Source organism: Sitophilus oryzae, unplaced genomic scaffold (genome assembly GCF_002938485.1).
Source record: "Sitophilus oryzae breed Bouriz unplaced genomic scaffold, Soryzae_2.0 scaffold_41_pilon_pilon, whole genome shotgun sequence".
Lineage (NCBI taxonomy): Eukaryota > Metazoa > Arthropoda > Insecta > Coleoptera > Curculionidae > Sitophilus > Sitophilus oryzae.
In genome coordinates, this window is record NW_022146996.1 from 6,227,543 (window position 1) to 6,242,529 (window position 14,987).

A 14,987-nucleotide genomic window follows, 5' to 3' on the forward strand; every position below is an offset into this window, starting at 1 on the left:
TTCATTTTTAATTTAGAAAGAGATACTAAAAATTCAAATAATTTGGCTACAGACTGCTTAAAAAATCATCAAAATCGGCCCATTAGAACAAAATATATTAAACTTTAAAATACATCAGTTTTAAGGTGCCTATTTATCGTGCCGGTGAATGTATTTCAAAAACTATACATTTTAGTCATATCCTTTTCCAATGAAATTCACCTTTATTTTTTTACTAGAATCCGAAAATCAATTATATATAGGGTGTTCCATTACAAAAAATACAACTTTGATATGTAACTTTTTTTGGGGACACTCTGTAGAACTTTATATAATTTTAGAAAATGCTTTATATTGACTTACATAAGCTCACAAAATTTCACTTCAATACAAACTTTTGTTCTCCTTGCAAAAACCGGGTCGTATATGACGCGCCACCCTGTATAATTCGATTTCAATCAAAATTTTAATGATTAGAATATAAACAGAATATGTATTGTTTATGCATTAGATTCATTTATTTCAATAAATTTACTTAGAAAAAAAATTAAGAAAATAAAAAAATTAAGAAGGAAATAACTAAGAATTTACTAAAATTACTAAAATAAAAAATTAAAAGCAGAGAAAAAAAATGGGTAAACATTTTAGTATTTTTTCTATAAAACACAATACAGCAGGTTTCACATCAATACATTCACAGTAATTGAATTCCGAGGTAAAAGTCTCTGGACAGTCCACCAAATTGTATCGTGTTATATTATTTTTAATCGTCTTGGCTTTCAAACAAAGTTTAAACAAAATGTCGAATTGAGAATTATTAGTTCCATTTCTTATTTTCTCAGTCAATTGATTTTTCTTTATTTTTGTTGTTTGTATTTTTTAGCATAAACCAAAACAAATACATGGACTTGGAGGAGGAGGTAGTCTATTTGGCTCGGCAATATCATCATTGGGAGATTTTGATCTTGATGGATATAATGGTGATTATGTTTATTATAAGAAAATATTAAAAGTAATAAAATATATATTTTTTATATTTATTTAAAATTATGTCATTATAAAAAGTTGCCGCAAATTTTAATCATTTATTAAGGCTTTCTAAAATATATCCACACATTTTTTGTTCTATACGTCATTGCACTATAGCCGGAGTACCAGCAGATCGTTCTATACCGCGTGCGTCTCAAAAGTGGCTCACCCTTAATATTATTTTATTTTTAAAGATAACAAAACGAGATTTGGTTTTTACATAAATTAGGATTGATTGGCGTATTCAATTATTTTTGGTCACAGCCTGTTTCACCGAAAATGACTAGAACTTTTGATTTTTAAATGACACCCTTGGTATTTTTTTATTTCATTCGATAGAAAATGACACCCTGTATAGAATGACATATCATTTCTACTTTTGATATTTTCGCATTGGTTTATTTGAAATTGTAACATGCGGTTCATAACGACAAAATTTACTCGAAATACCAAGTGTGTGGTACCAAATTATTCGTAAAAAAAATGCTTTTTCAAAATATGTTAATGAGCCACCCTTGTTCCATTTGAAAAAATTGAGATATGATTAAAAATACGATTTGGGTATCTTTTAACGGGCCAGGACAAGACATTTTGTGAAAGCGAATCAAATTATTTATTAATTTTTTATTTTACGCGTATAAAACTATATGTTACATGCAAAAACACTATTTCTTACACGTAAAAAACTATGCGTAATATAATTTTTTTAATTAATTACTTTTTCAACATTTCAAACTACACTTTTTCCAATATGTCCCTCCAATAGCTATTAAATAACAATTTAATAGCTATTAGTAAGAAGTTTCACTTCAAATATGCACACATAGTGCACACACAATTTTTTTGTGCTATTATCTCTGCTGTATCTATATGACCAAACATTTTATAATTAAAGGCAAATTCTCATTTAGTCTCACTGAATCAGTTACTAAACGATCAATAAACGTGAGAACACATTTTCAGTAAAAAAGAAAAAAAATTCTCTTTCATTAATAATGAAATAATTAATCAGTCAAACTGCTTCAGTGAGACTGACAGGTGAGATTCCGCCTTTAGAGAACTAGCTTTGGAATATCCTTTAATTAACTATAGTGCGATTATTTCTAGGTTTGATTTTTGTTTCCACTATTAATTAATTTAATTCTTTGTAACTCTTTTTGTTTATAGATATTGCTATTTCTGCACCTTACGAAGGCAATGGCGCCGTTTATATATACAGGGGAAGTCCTACTGACCTGAAATTTTCTCAAAGAATAACCCCATCTCAATTTAATATTGGTGATTCTATTAAAGGTTTTGGTTTGGGCTTGTCAAGAGGAAACGACATCGATCAAAATGGTCATAACGGTAAGTGCACGAAACTATATAGAAAGTAAATTTTAATCATCTTTAGAGTGACGAGAAAATTTGATCGCAATTTAAGAATCTTTATAGCAATATTAATATAGTAATCTGTTGTTTAATTGTTGCCTAATAAATATACCACTTTTTTTCTCAGACATTGCCATTGGAGCTTACAAAACTGAACAGGTGTTCATTATAAGGAGCAGAAACATCATTGACTTCGATTTTACCTTGAAACCTAGTGTCCAATCGATAGTAATTAATACACGAAGTTTTGAATTAACCGTTTCCATACTATGCACAAAAAGAAGCGAACATTTTGATTTATCCCAAATAAATTTTAATGTTTATATGGATACTATTGATTCTAGATTGTCGACTGAGAAAGAAATCGATACCGTATCGATTCCTTTCAGGCAAGTGACTTACAAAAACTATACCTTCGAAGTTAAAAAGAATAAGGTAATAATGGAATACTAAATATGCCGTATGATCAAAAAGTTTTCTAATAATACTACTATTATACAAAGCAATCGAGATCATAAAAATTGTTCGTACGAACACATTGTACGAATGCTCATTCAATGTAACAGCCGCATTAATTTATAAAGTAGGAAAATTTTTTTACGCTTTGTCTATTGTTGGATTAAATATTTTTTAGGAAATTGTTACAAATATTTCTCCACTTGAAATCAATGTCACTCTTTCCGTTGACGAAGAAAATGTAATAGCAAATGGACTTAGAACCGTGCTTTTGGAAATACCATTCCTACATGGTTGTGGATCAGACAATGTTTGTAACACAGGCTTATCTCTTCAATTAAAATCAGAAAAGTAAGTTTGTCAAATCACTTAAAACGAGTTCTACAAATAGAGGAAAAAACTGCATCTTAACTTTTTATTTTTTAGTCCAGCCAATTTAGCTATAAAAATAGTGATGAAATTACCAAAAATCCGACAAAGCTGAATTTTGGTACAATCATGGATCTTATACTTTTTTTCCTAAGAATTACCACTTCTGAGATATTGCGATTCAAATGTCGATCGATTTATGTTCTGTACATTAAGCTAGGTTGGCACGGGTAGTGAACCACGATCGCGATCGTGGCCCACACTTTCGTGGACCACGCCTCATGTTAACAGTAGATTCGTGAAAGAAGAATAGAAACGAATCCATACGAAAGACGCCACGATAGTGAATAAGCAAATCAAACGTGTTAGATATTTCACGAACCAAATCAATCGTGAATAAGAAATCGCAGAGGAAGTTGAGGTAAAAAACACTATTCTCGCATTAGAAAATATTGATTGACTTCCTATTATAATCTTTAATAGTATCATAAATTTCGAAATCAACTTCAACAGTCATGTCTTCTTCGATCTTTTGTTCTCCTTCTTCTTCTTCGTGCATGTTCACACAATTTTAAATAAGGTTATGCCAGCTATCTCTTCCGTGGCATCACATAAATCCTCGTCAGCAGTATTTACATCGACATTCGAGCAACACTGGTCTAGGCAATTAGTACATGCTGGCGAACAAAGTAATCCTACTTTTCTGCATCCACATTTAGCACTACAACCTTTTATGCAGTTGCAAAAAATAGTATTAAGGAGTTTTTTTCGGAACAAGTAGTAGTAAAGTTTGAATCGGTTACAAAGTATTATCAGTTAATTTCCAACCTCAGTCTTCTGGGTTCAATTGATTACCTAGCCGGTAGACTCGATACAAGTATTGCTGAGCTGAGGCCGATGTCGGAGGAAGACAAGATAAATACCCACATTTACAAAAGATAAATACCTACACTTATCTATACAACGACTTCTTTGGGAGCTTACATGACTTCTTTGGGAGTTACGTAAACGGCAAGGAGAAAGCGAATTCCTGCTGTGACTATCGATTGAGGAGAAGAATCAATTGCTTTAAATACTTTAGCGATATCAATCAAATCTTTTTTTTCTCTAATAATTTTAATACTGCTGCTTTAACTCTTCTTAAAATTGCTGATGCAGTCTCACAGCCAGTTATCGCATGTAAAAATATGGTTTTGCGATTTAGGATCAGTAGGTAGATAAAGTTTTTGAATATATTTTAGTTCGCTGTTAAGCTTTTCCAGTATTAGCAAAGTAAAGTAGTATTAGCAAATCAACATCTTCGCCAACAATAATAGTTATATTTACTGCATTGAATTGTTCTGTTGCTGTTTCAACTATGAGGACATCAGCGTCATTATCAGCTTCTTTCACTGAAATATTATCGGTAGTCAGCTTGTCACTTAACATTGAAATAAACGAGATTTATTGTGAAAGTTAGCGAGAAATTGTTGTTAGGTTGCCGGAACACGAGGATATTTTTGTAGTTCGACGGCGTTGTTCTGCAGTTTTATTATTTTTTGTAGAGTCACTGAGTCTGGTTCAGTATCTTTTGAGTGTATATTCTCAAAATATGCAGATTGTTAACTGGACGGTCACTTATTGGGGAACAGAATGGCAACACTGCCTACATTCCAAATGAGTATTAAGCTAAGCAGCTGCCGACTCGTCCCGTCGGGCCGAGGTTGCCATATTTCAACCATAACGCTCTTGCCGCGAGTAATAAACAAGTTAACAACCTGTATATAATAGTATGGTTTATACATATGTATATGTTACGGTTAAAGTCCGATGTCCGGTTAATGTCGACATTAACAGGTTAATGTTTGGGTTAGGTTATATTTTTGGTTGTTTTGTTTTGTGTTATTCTCGAGATTAACCGGGTAATGTCGACATTAACCGGACATCAAACTTTAACCGTAACATATATAAGACACATAAGCATTTTTACTTATATTAAATGCCCGATTATGTATATCTGTGACGCATGCGTGCATACTTTATAGATCATAACTCGATCGACATTTTAAATCAAAATATATCAGAAGTGGTAATTCTTACGAAAATAGTGTGAAAATTTTCTAATCTACAATTTTGTTCTGAACTATTTTTGTGAAAAAGCTTTTACCAAACCGTTTACGAGAAAAAAAATAAAAAAAAAATTGACATTTAACCTTGAATAACTTTTTAGCAGACGTGGGATCGATGGAGACTTCTTTCTGCTTCTTTATAATTAACTCAAGGTCTCTACCAAAATTCAGCTTTGTCGGAATTTTGGTAGATTGAAATGTTTAATTCGACAGGAGTATTTGTACATTTTTAATTTATGGCATCTCCAGATCAATTTCTATTGTTAAGTTTAACCCCTTAACCTCTAATCAGTTATAACTTGAGACAAATGAAGTTCCTTTTTCTTTAACCGAAATTTCAATATTGTCTGTAGGATCAATATTGAAATTGCGCTTATTAAGTTTGAAATTAAATATATTATTACTAATGTTACATATATGTAACATTAGTATAGAAAAAATATGTTTTTATTACGTTTAAGTTTTTATCTACATTATTTTAGAAACCAGCTGATAGTAGGGCAAGATACCGAAATAGTTATGGAAGTTCAAATAATTAACGAAGGAGATCCAGCCTATAAATGTGAACTTAACATTGAAGTGTCTTCGGGCATAGAATTGAGAAGCTCGAAATCTTGTTTTACAAACGACACTGTATATGTATGTGAAGTTAGCAACATTTTAAATGCAAACGAAATTGAAGTTGTAAGTTTTTTTATTTCATAATCATTTATTGTCTGTGTTTTTATTATTGTATTACTTTTTGGATATCTACATTACAAGGCATTTTTTTGTGGAATGAATTAGAAATAATTTTAAACCTAAATAATAAATTACATATCTATTTTAGAACCAATATATCTTTGATATAGGAAGAATGGATATATCTATAGAAGAAGTAGTGATTTCTGTCAAAGTTACTAGTTTGGGAAAGAATAAGGATGGGTTTAAAAACAATGATATTTTAAAACTACCAGTTAGACTGGTTAATCTACCTTTTCTAATAAGGTACATGTTTATTGCATTATATTAGATAATAAAAACAAATCTTCATTATTCTTCTTTAATATAGGTATAAAACTAATATAATAAATATCACACTTGGAGGTTGGAACCTTTGGTGTTACAACAGCAAAATAAAATACTAATTCGCCACAATACGCCACAGCACTAATTTTAAACACTGGAATCGCGTTTCTCTAACCATGCTAGCATCATCAGCAGATCATTAAAACTAAAAAAAAAATCAAATAACATGGTCAGCGAAACCGTGTTTAAGACAATGTTTTATAAAGTGTGTTTTGGTGTATTGTGGTGAATTAGTGTTGTATTTTGCTAGGATAATGAAGATTGCAACGAAAAAAAAATTTTGAATCGTTTATTTATCTATATTTTTATATATTTTCAGTAAATCCAAACCAGAAAATACAGAGATATTTAAGGATAATGCTGATGAAAGTGAAATAGATTTTATTCATGAATTTTCAGTTGGAAAAACTGGGCCATCACCTCTAGCTGTTGACTTACAAATCTCTCTTCCATCACCAAAGTATCAGAATAAGGACATATTTGAAGTCAAAGATATTAAAGTATGTTTTACTTGATTACAGTTTTCTTTGATCTTAGATAATATATTTTTTCTGGTAGGTTTCTTAGTGTATCATACTAATTAATTAGGAAAAAAACGTATTAAAATGTTAACAAAATGTACAATACTAGTAGTGATGCTCATTACGATTCTTTTTAGTGAATCGAATCACACGATTCAATTTCGCATATTGAATCGACTCCTACGATTCGTTCATTTGAACTATCATATGCACTATTTACGCATTGAAACAAGATCGTAACTGGCACTACCGGCGATAATTTGGTAGGACAATTACTTAAAGAACCAGAAAAAGAAATATACAGTTATTTCATTTGTTTTTCAACAGTTTATGACACTGGCGTAATTGGATTGATTGTTTTACCAATAATATTAAATTATCAATCCAATTTATATATACTATTTATAAGACTTCTTAATACCAATTTAATATTTTTAGAATCCGATTTAATAATCATAATACATAGTATATAATTATAATATTAATATCCAATACCGCATAATCGAAAACAAATGGCGTTCAGTTGGCTTGGAAATGAACATCGATGATATTCTTCATGTAATTTTCCATATAAAATGACAGCGACCTTCATTTTATAACCATCGCTGACGCCGGTTTTTTATCACATTGAGCAAAGACCAAAAATATTTATATGGAGTTGCATAAAGACACGATTTCGTCTTAGTCCGACATTTAATAGTGGTAATATTATTTTAAGAAGATATTAACATGAAAATTAAATACCTTACAGATACTCCCGTACTAAGCACAGTATAAAGAAGTTTTTTTCTTGTAAATAACTTTGTTATCGTTTGCATTTTATGCCTATGATGTTTGTTTAGGGCTTTTGTTCAAGTCTAAATATTGGTGCCTGTATAGCCGTAGAAACGAACGATCGCATTGTCATCCGATTTAATTCTCACGATTCTTTTTTACGTCTCTTCGTTCAAATCTTATAGATCCGTGCTGGCCACGATTCAATTGAACGAACCGTATTGTAAGCAATGAATCAATTATCACGACTCTTTGAACGCACGATGGCATTGCGATCCAATTCAATTCTTACTATTCTTTTTTACGGATCATCGTTCAAATGTTATGGATCCGTGATGGCCACGATTCAATTGAACGAACCGGATTGCAAGCAATGAATCGAATCTCACGATTCATTTTTAATACTCGTTCAAATGAACGACTCGTTCAATCTTTGCCCACCTCTAAATACTAGTATCGACGTATAATATATATCAATTACATATAACATCCGAAAAATAATTATCGAATTTAATAAAAAAAACTAAGAAAATACTAAAAATGTGGAGTGGGCTGTTTATTTACCTATGAAACGTAACTCCAGGCCCTTTCTTATCGCTGCAGCTTTTACAGTTGAAAGCTGAACAACTAATCACTATTGTAATAAAGTTTATACAAAGTTCACTGCACACAAACTATTAAAAATCGCTAAAATTGTCGCTGATGACTCATTCTTTACAACCAAAAAAATGGCGTCTAACATCACAAATTCTGCTGCATGTCCTTGTATTCTTTAGTCACTGGATATACATATATTACATAATTAACTTTTGATAGCAAATATTGATTAGGTATCTCTTTATTTTGTTTTGTTTTAGGGTACTATAAACATGGTCGATTTTTCTTGTACGCCAACTATTACAGCACCGTCAATAGATGTAAACGAAACAGACCTCTTAACAGTTCCTTTAGAGAAAAGTATTATTTTATCGTGCAACGATAACAGTAACTGTGTCCATTATCTATGCAAAGACGCAATAATTGAAAACTCCAGAGATTTGGCTGTGATTCAAATTAAGCTTTCGATCCGTTCATCCTTATTAGGTAAAATTAGTAAAAATAAATATAAGAATAAATTATGACTATCTTTATTTTATTAGTGCAAGCTTTTATTCAAGAATTCAACTCCAAAGATTTTGTTGCATTTATTCCTAGCGCTATTCAGTACCACTCAGAAGGAAGGTAAGTTATATCAAGAAATATAAAAAACTTAAGAAAGATCGTTTTGCTATAAAAAATATTCTCTGTGATCTTTTTCATATTTTACAAATCTAATTTTAAAATTATTTGAGAATAATATTTGTAATAATTTATTTGTTAATTTCAGCATAAGCGCATCATCAGTTTTTCTAATATTTGCTCAGAAGGTATCACACGTACCATTCTGGGTTTATCTTGTTGCAGCCATAATTGCCTTAATGTTACTTGTGATATTGGTTTGGACATTATATAAGGTAATTTATAATTATTATAATATCACATTTTATAATTCAATTGAGAAGCATTGAAGTTATTTTTTTTTTTGTATAGAGATATTGGAGTAATAATGATTAATAAACAAAATTGCCATTTAAAATATACAGGGTGGTCCGAATTGTATTCGGGAGACTTCGGCAGCATATTCTGCAGAGAAATATAAGTAAAAAACTTTGTATAAATGTATGTCCTAAAATGCTTAGGTTCGATTATTTCCAAATAATATATTATCACCAAATAATATATTATTCACTCAGTAGTTTTATACAGGTAGAGACGATAATATGCAGGTATGGCCAGCCGTAGCGCAAGCAGTTAGTTTGTAATCAATCTGCGGTGCGAGAGATGGGATGGTACTGGGTTCGCTCCTCAGCCAGTACGGTCGCTGTATTTATTTAAATAATATATTTTAATTTAATTTAATTTTTTAATAGTTTTTTATCTAAATAGAGCGACCAGCGAGCTGCCACCTCAAGGAAGGCAATGGCAAACCACCTTGAGTATATTTGCCTTGTACAGCCTCTCAAATAGTGCCGTTCAGATTCGGTGGTAAACTGTATGTCCCGTGTACTTGTGAAACACTGATGACACACATCACAAGTACATGCGAGAGGTAGCCGACACTCTGTATATAGTATGGCACTGTAAGAAGAATAGACGACAAGTTATTACTCTTCAAGTAGGAGTCATATTGACATCGAAATCAAACTTCTTATATCTCAAAAAACACCAATTTTCATCTAAATATATAGTTCAGAAATTATTTGGATAAATTAAAATACAAATAAAATTTTTACACCCTGTATTTAAGAAGCGAACCATTTTCGGACATATATTTACACAAACTTTTTATTTATTTTTATCTGCAACATATGCAGACGAAGTTTCCCGAATACAATTCGGACCATCCAATATATAATACCGTATGATCGAGAAAAACGGCGTCAACGATGGCTATGAAATGAAGATCGCTGTCATTTTATATGTAAATTGATATGGGAAATGTCATCGATCGTCATTTCCCAGCCAACTGGACGCCGGTTTTATTCGATCATACGGTATAAGTATTAAGCGTATTTGTATGATTTAGTATAAACCAAATTTTTATTTTTAGATTTTCTATATTTTCCATAATTTTTTAATAATTTGTATATGTGTGATATGCACGTTTTTTTTTCTAAAATTTGTATTGATTCTGTGTTAATAAATTTTTATTTTAGCTTCATTTCTTTGATCGGAACTACAAAGATAAACTAGAGCAAGAAAAAATTCTACAGGTAGGTAACTTGGGAAACAGTTATGGTATATTTTTAAGCATCAGCGCGCGCAGGAGATTTTGGTCGGCCGATTATTTAGTTAAAGAAGTGAAAATAATACATTATTATGGAGTCGATCGGCCGACTACATTATTGCATGTGTGCGAAGCTCTAAGAATATTATACCATCTACTCATCGAAACTGCGTGGTCTGGATTTTAACATGTAAGACAGTGATGGAAATAGCTTAAATAAAAAATTGAATGTATTAAAAAGAGATAAAAGTTAGGTTAATATATTTCTTCTATGCGGTATTGCCGGATTTTGCATCAAAATTTCAAACCGCAATCGGTTTGGTACCAATTGGTTTGGTGGTTGGTATGAAATTAGTTAGTCATTTTACTACAGCTGTAATAGATTCTTAAACAACTGTTTAACAGAAATGAAAATTATTAAATAGCTTAGATTTATTATCTTTGTTTATTATTTGATTTCTCGTACGAATCGGCAACGCTGTATTCCGCTTTTTATTTTTTCTTTCTGTCTGTCAACTGGTATTATATATTTATTTCTGTCGTATTTATTAAAGTACAGACCACGGAAATAAGGTGATCAGGGCTGGTATATAGTTTTTTGTTTTAGAAAAGAGATTGCTTATCAATTTATTTTACATATAATTTCGAATTATATATAAAATTGCCTTTTTTTAATTGACTTTTTGGTGATTTTAGGAAGACGAGGAAATCGCAAAGGAAATATATGATCATGAGGTGTTTACTCGTTTTGAAGGAAATAGATCTCAAAATTTATAATAAACTTAATTTTCCTAATTGCTTTGTTTCATTTCTAACTAATTATTATGTGAAATTTTCTTCTTATATATATATATATATATATATATATATATATATATATATATATATATATATATATATATATATATAATATATATATTATATGAAATAAAAGCTTACAGCTGTATATTATAATTAATATACACTAAATTACATTTATTAATATACACTAAAGCTGTAAGAATTTTGTTCATTTCATATATTTGAGCAGAGCCGAAAAGACGCTCTTTACCATCTTTGACGGGAGATGCACTAATATCTCACCGACACTTTACGACATCGTCTGCAGATATAGAAGAAGTTTTGCTTGCCGTATCGGTGAGAACCAGCCCCTAGACAGCCCACCTGATGAAGGGTAGGCCCAGAAACCGGTTGTGGGAGTGGAGCTTGGTTCCCCCCTTTACGACAAGCAAAACAAATTTTCTTTACTTTTTTTTTTTTTAATTTTTCTCTACTTTCGATTTTTCGAAATTAGAAAAAATACACAGCTAAAAGGCAAAGAAAATATATTTATTATATATATATATATATATATATATATATATATATATATATATATATATATATATATATATATATATATATATATATATATAATATATATATATATATATATATATATATATATATATATATATATATATATATATCTATATATATCCTCCGTTATTAGTGAGGATGCGGTTTGTACAGACCTATTCCACTTTTTTGTCAAACGGAAGATGCCGTAAACAAAACTTTCATAACGCTCTTTGTTTCTGAGTTACAGGGTCATTTCGAAAATTTTGCAATTTGGGTCAGTCTCTGTATCTTCGTTGTTGTGAAAGCTATCTAGAAGGTAAAATTGATTGTTGTATACAACAATTGTAAATTTTCATTAATTTTTTATTTGCTATAAAATCGTAACAACATACAGCTGGGAAAAATGTAGATCATATATTTCACGATTATGAAAATCTCTTTCACTAGGAACAATCCATTTTTTGTCTCAATAATATTATTTAGTTATGTATAAAGATAGCTATCCCGAATTATTGCTCCTTAAAAAAAATTGATTGTTAAAAATGTTTAAAGTTTTTTGTGTTAAAGCATTTCAAACGGCCTAAAAGCGCGCCTCCAAAGCGCGCCAAACCGGCTGACGTCATAGAGTATGACTTTCGTTGTTAAAATATACAGTCCGGCTCTGAGCTGAATTAAAATTTAGATTTAAAACACTAAAACTGGTGCTCTGAGTGCTGGCACGTGTAGGAAAACAATGCGTAGCAGATGAAAACACTAATTCTCAAAAATATGTAAAAATTGGCAGGTGGTACTGAATAAGTTGCAATGTGGTTAAATAATTCTAATGCATATTAATTTTTGCATTTGTTCATCATATGTTTGATCATAAAACCATCTTTTAATCGCATTTTATTTTATATTAAGCATGATAGCTGGAAAGTTTTAATATTTAAACTATTTAAAGATTCATTAAAAACGTTCATAAATATGAAACTTGAAAATTAACTTTAACTAATAAGAAGAATACAGCATATTATTTTTTTGTTTCAAAAATACAGTTATTAGGCTGTTAATGATACCCTGTAGCCAAAACACAGTTATTAAATGATGACTATTACATATTTTATTAAAATTGTCGCTTTGGGTGTTATTAGAGATAATTAAATGTAATTTAGCAAATAATACACTATCAAAAATTGTTTATATACTTTGAATTAAAATATAGATGTATGATAATTATACCACAATACCATTGAGATAATTTTTTATAGCATTTGTAATTAGATACTGAGGTAATTCTTTTTACTGATGTAAATTTAAGATATTTACATTATTTTACATTTTGTATTATGCGGTAAATTTGCGTCCTTATGTTATAGATGAATTGGGTTTCGCAGGTTTAGTACAAGGAAATAAACCTCTTATTTAAAAAATTGCCGACGTTTCGACGTGTATTTTAAATAAAAAAAAATAATATTGAAAACTATATATAGGATATAAATTTCAAAGTAATTTTTATTACTATAATTATTACCAGATTTAAAACTAATATCTTAAATTTCATCACTACCTTACGATTAAAATTTTATTAATAAAATAAAAAATTTAAAAATCGTGTGTCATAGTTAGACTAATTATGATAAAATAGAATATTATATTACCTTTATTGTTTATTTATTAGTAGCAAAATTATTAAAATTTAAATATTATACATTTTCGAATTTAATTTAAACAACACAATTTATTTTTATAACTACAAACAAGAAAAACCTAACTTCCAATTTAGTGATTATAAATTATAATATATTTATTGCATATTATTTAGTTCAGTTATGAATAAATAATATACCGGGTGTTGCATCGTCGTTGGGAACATAGGAAATCCCATGCAAAATTTGAACTGTCCAAGATATTGGCTCCCCTATGGATTTTATAGCGAAGTCATAAATAGACTTTTTAAAGGTCTACATTTGGTAAACACACATGCCAAATTTGAACAACTTTGGACAGGTCGATTTTAGGTAATTTGAGAAAAACTTAATCGATTTTTATATTAAAACCGAACAGGTAACAATCAAACACCAGTCAAAAACTGACATACCTTAGGTTTACAAACTATAATTTTGCCATTGCAAAAAGTAATTTTAATAACATTTTAATATTTAGGAAAAATTAACCGAAACATGTCAGATACACTGTCTAATCTATTTTCCGCCTATTTCATCATGTTCACTTTTTCTTTATGTGTATAACAATCAATTATTACTAGTACTGAATATTAAAATTTTATTAAAATTAAGTTACGTTTGAAAATGACGCTGACAACTTAAGGAATGTCGGTTTTTGACTGGTGTTTGATTGTTACCTCAGTTTTAATTTAAAAATTGATTAGGTTTCTCTCAAATTACCTAAAATCGGCTTGGCCAAAATTGTTCAAATTTGGCATGTGTTTACCAAATGTAGACCTTTAAAAAGTATATTTACGACTTCGCTATAAAATCCATAGGAGAGCCAATATCTGGACAGTTCAAATTTTGCATGGGTTTTCCTATGTTCCCAACGACGATGCAACACCCTGTATAAGTAAGCAGTTAGTTTCATAAAATAGTTATTGTGATTATTCGAAAATGTTATAAATAATAACTATATTTTTATATTTCTTAGTGTAACTGTTTTTTAATAATAAACTAATTATTTGAAGAATAAATGCAATTATTCTATAGGTGGCAATATGTTTTTTAACATCAACTTATTATACCGTAAGTGAAAATTTAGTTCTGGTAGAAGAAAATAGTAAATTTAAGGGTGTTTTTTGTGTTGTGTCAATTAAAGGTTATCCTGATTTTTGTAGAGTATTTCGTAAAAAAGTAAAGTAAGTATAAGAAAATTTTATAACCTAAAAATGGAGAAATATATATTAGACAGTTAATTTAACGAAAACTGATAATAATCAGTTTTCGACTATTTCAAATTTATTTCAAAATATGAAAAAATAAATTGATTTAACATTGATTTAATTGATTCCATCCCTTGTAAACATTTCGCTCTTAAAAATAATCTTGAAAAAATACTATGTGAAACATAGAACACACTTTTTTAGCCTTACATAATTTTATTCATAATAGTTTCTTAGTCATAATAATAATATAGAGAAAGCACAATAATTAACTACTCCAGTACATCAAA

The 14,987-nt window shown here is 29.6% G+C and overlaps 2 protein-coding genes across 3 annotated transcripts in view; both read left to right on the forward strand.

Moving 5' to 3' along the window:
- The window catches only part of LOC115885742 (integrin alpha-PS5-like), a 43,246-nt gene extending 31,970 nt beyond the window's left edge, over positions 1-11,276 (forward strand). For both annotated transcript variants that reach the window (XM_030904749.1, XM_030904750.1), the window contains 12 exons: positions 863-959; positions 2,176-2,355; positions 2,507-2,814; positions 3,014-3,186; positions 5,795-5,996; positions 6,142-6,299; positions 6,700-6,880; positions 8,533-8,758; positions 8,815-8,896; positions 9,042-9,168; positions 10,411-10,467; positions 11,178-11,276. In XM_030904749.1, the coding sequence (XP_030760609.1) occupies positions 863-959; positions 2,176-2,355; positions 2,507-2,814; positions 3,014-3,186; positions 5,795-5,996; positions 6,142-6,299; positions 6,700-6,880; positions 8,533-8,758; positions 8,815-8,896; positions 9,042-9,168; positions 10,411-10,467; positions 11,178-11,258 (1,872 nt within the window). In that variant the 3' untranslated portion in view covers positions 11,259-11,276. The remainder of the gene's footprint in view (positions 1-862; positions 960-2,175; positions 2,356-2,506; positions 2,815-3,013; positions 3,187-5,794; positions 5,997-6,141; positions 6,300-6,699; positions 6,881-8,532; positions 8,759-8,814; positions 8,897-9,041; positions 9,169-10,410; positions 10,468-11,177) is intronic.
- LOC115885743 (glycogen-binding subunit 76A-like) overlaps positions 1-14,987 on the forward strand; it is a 426,966-nt gene that overhangs the window by 385,964 nt on the left and 26,015 nt on the right. The window lies entirely within an intron of this gene.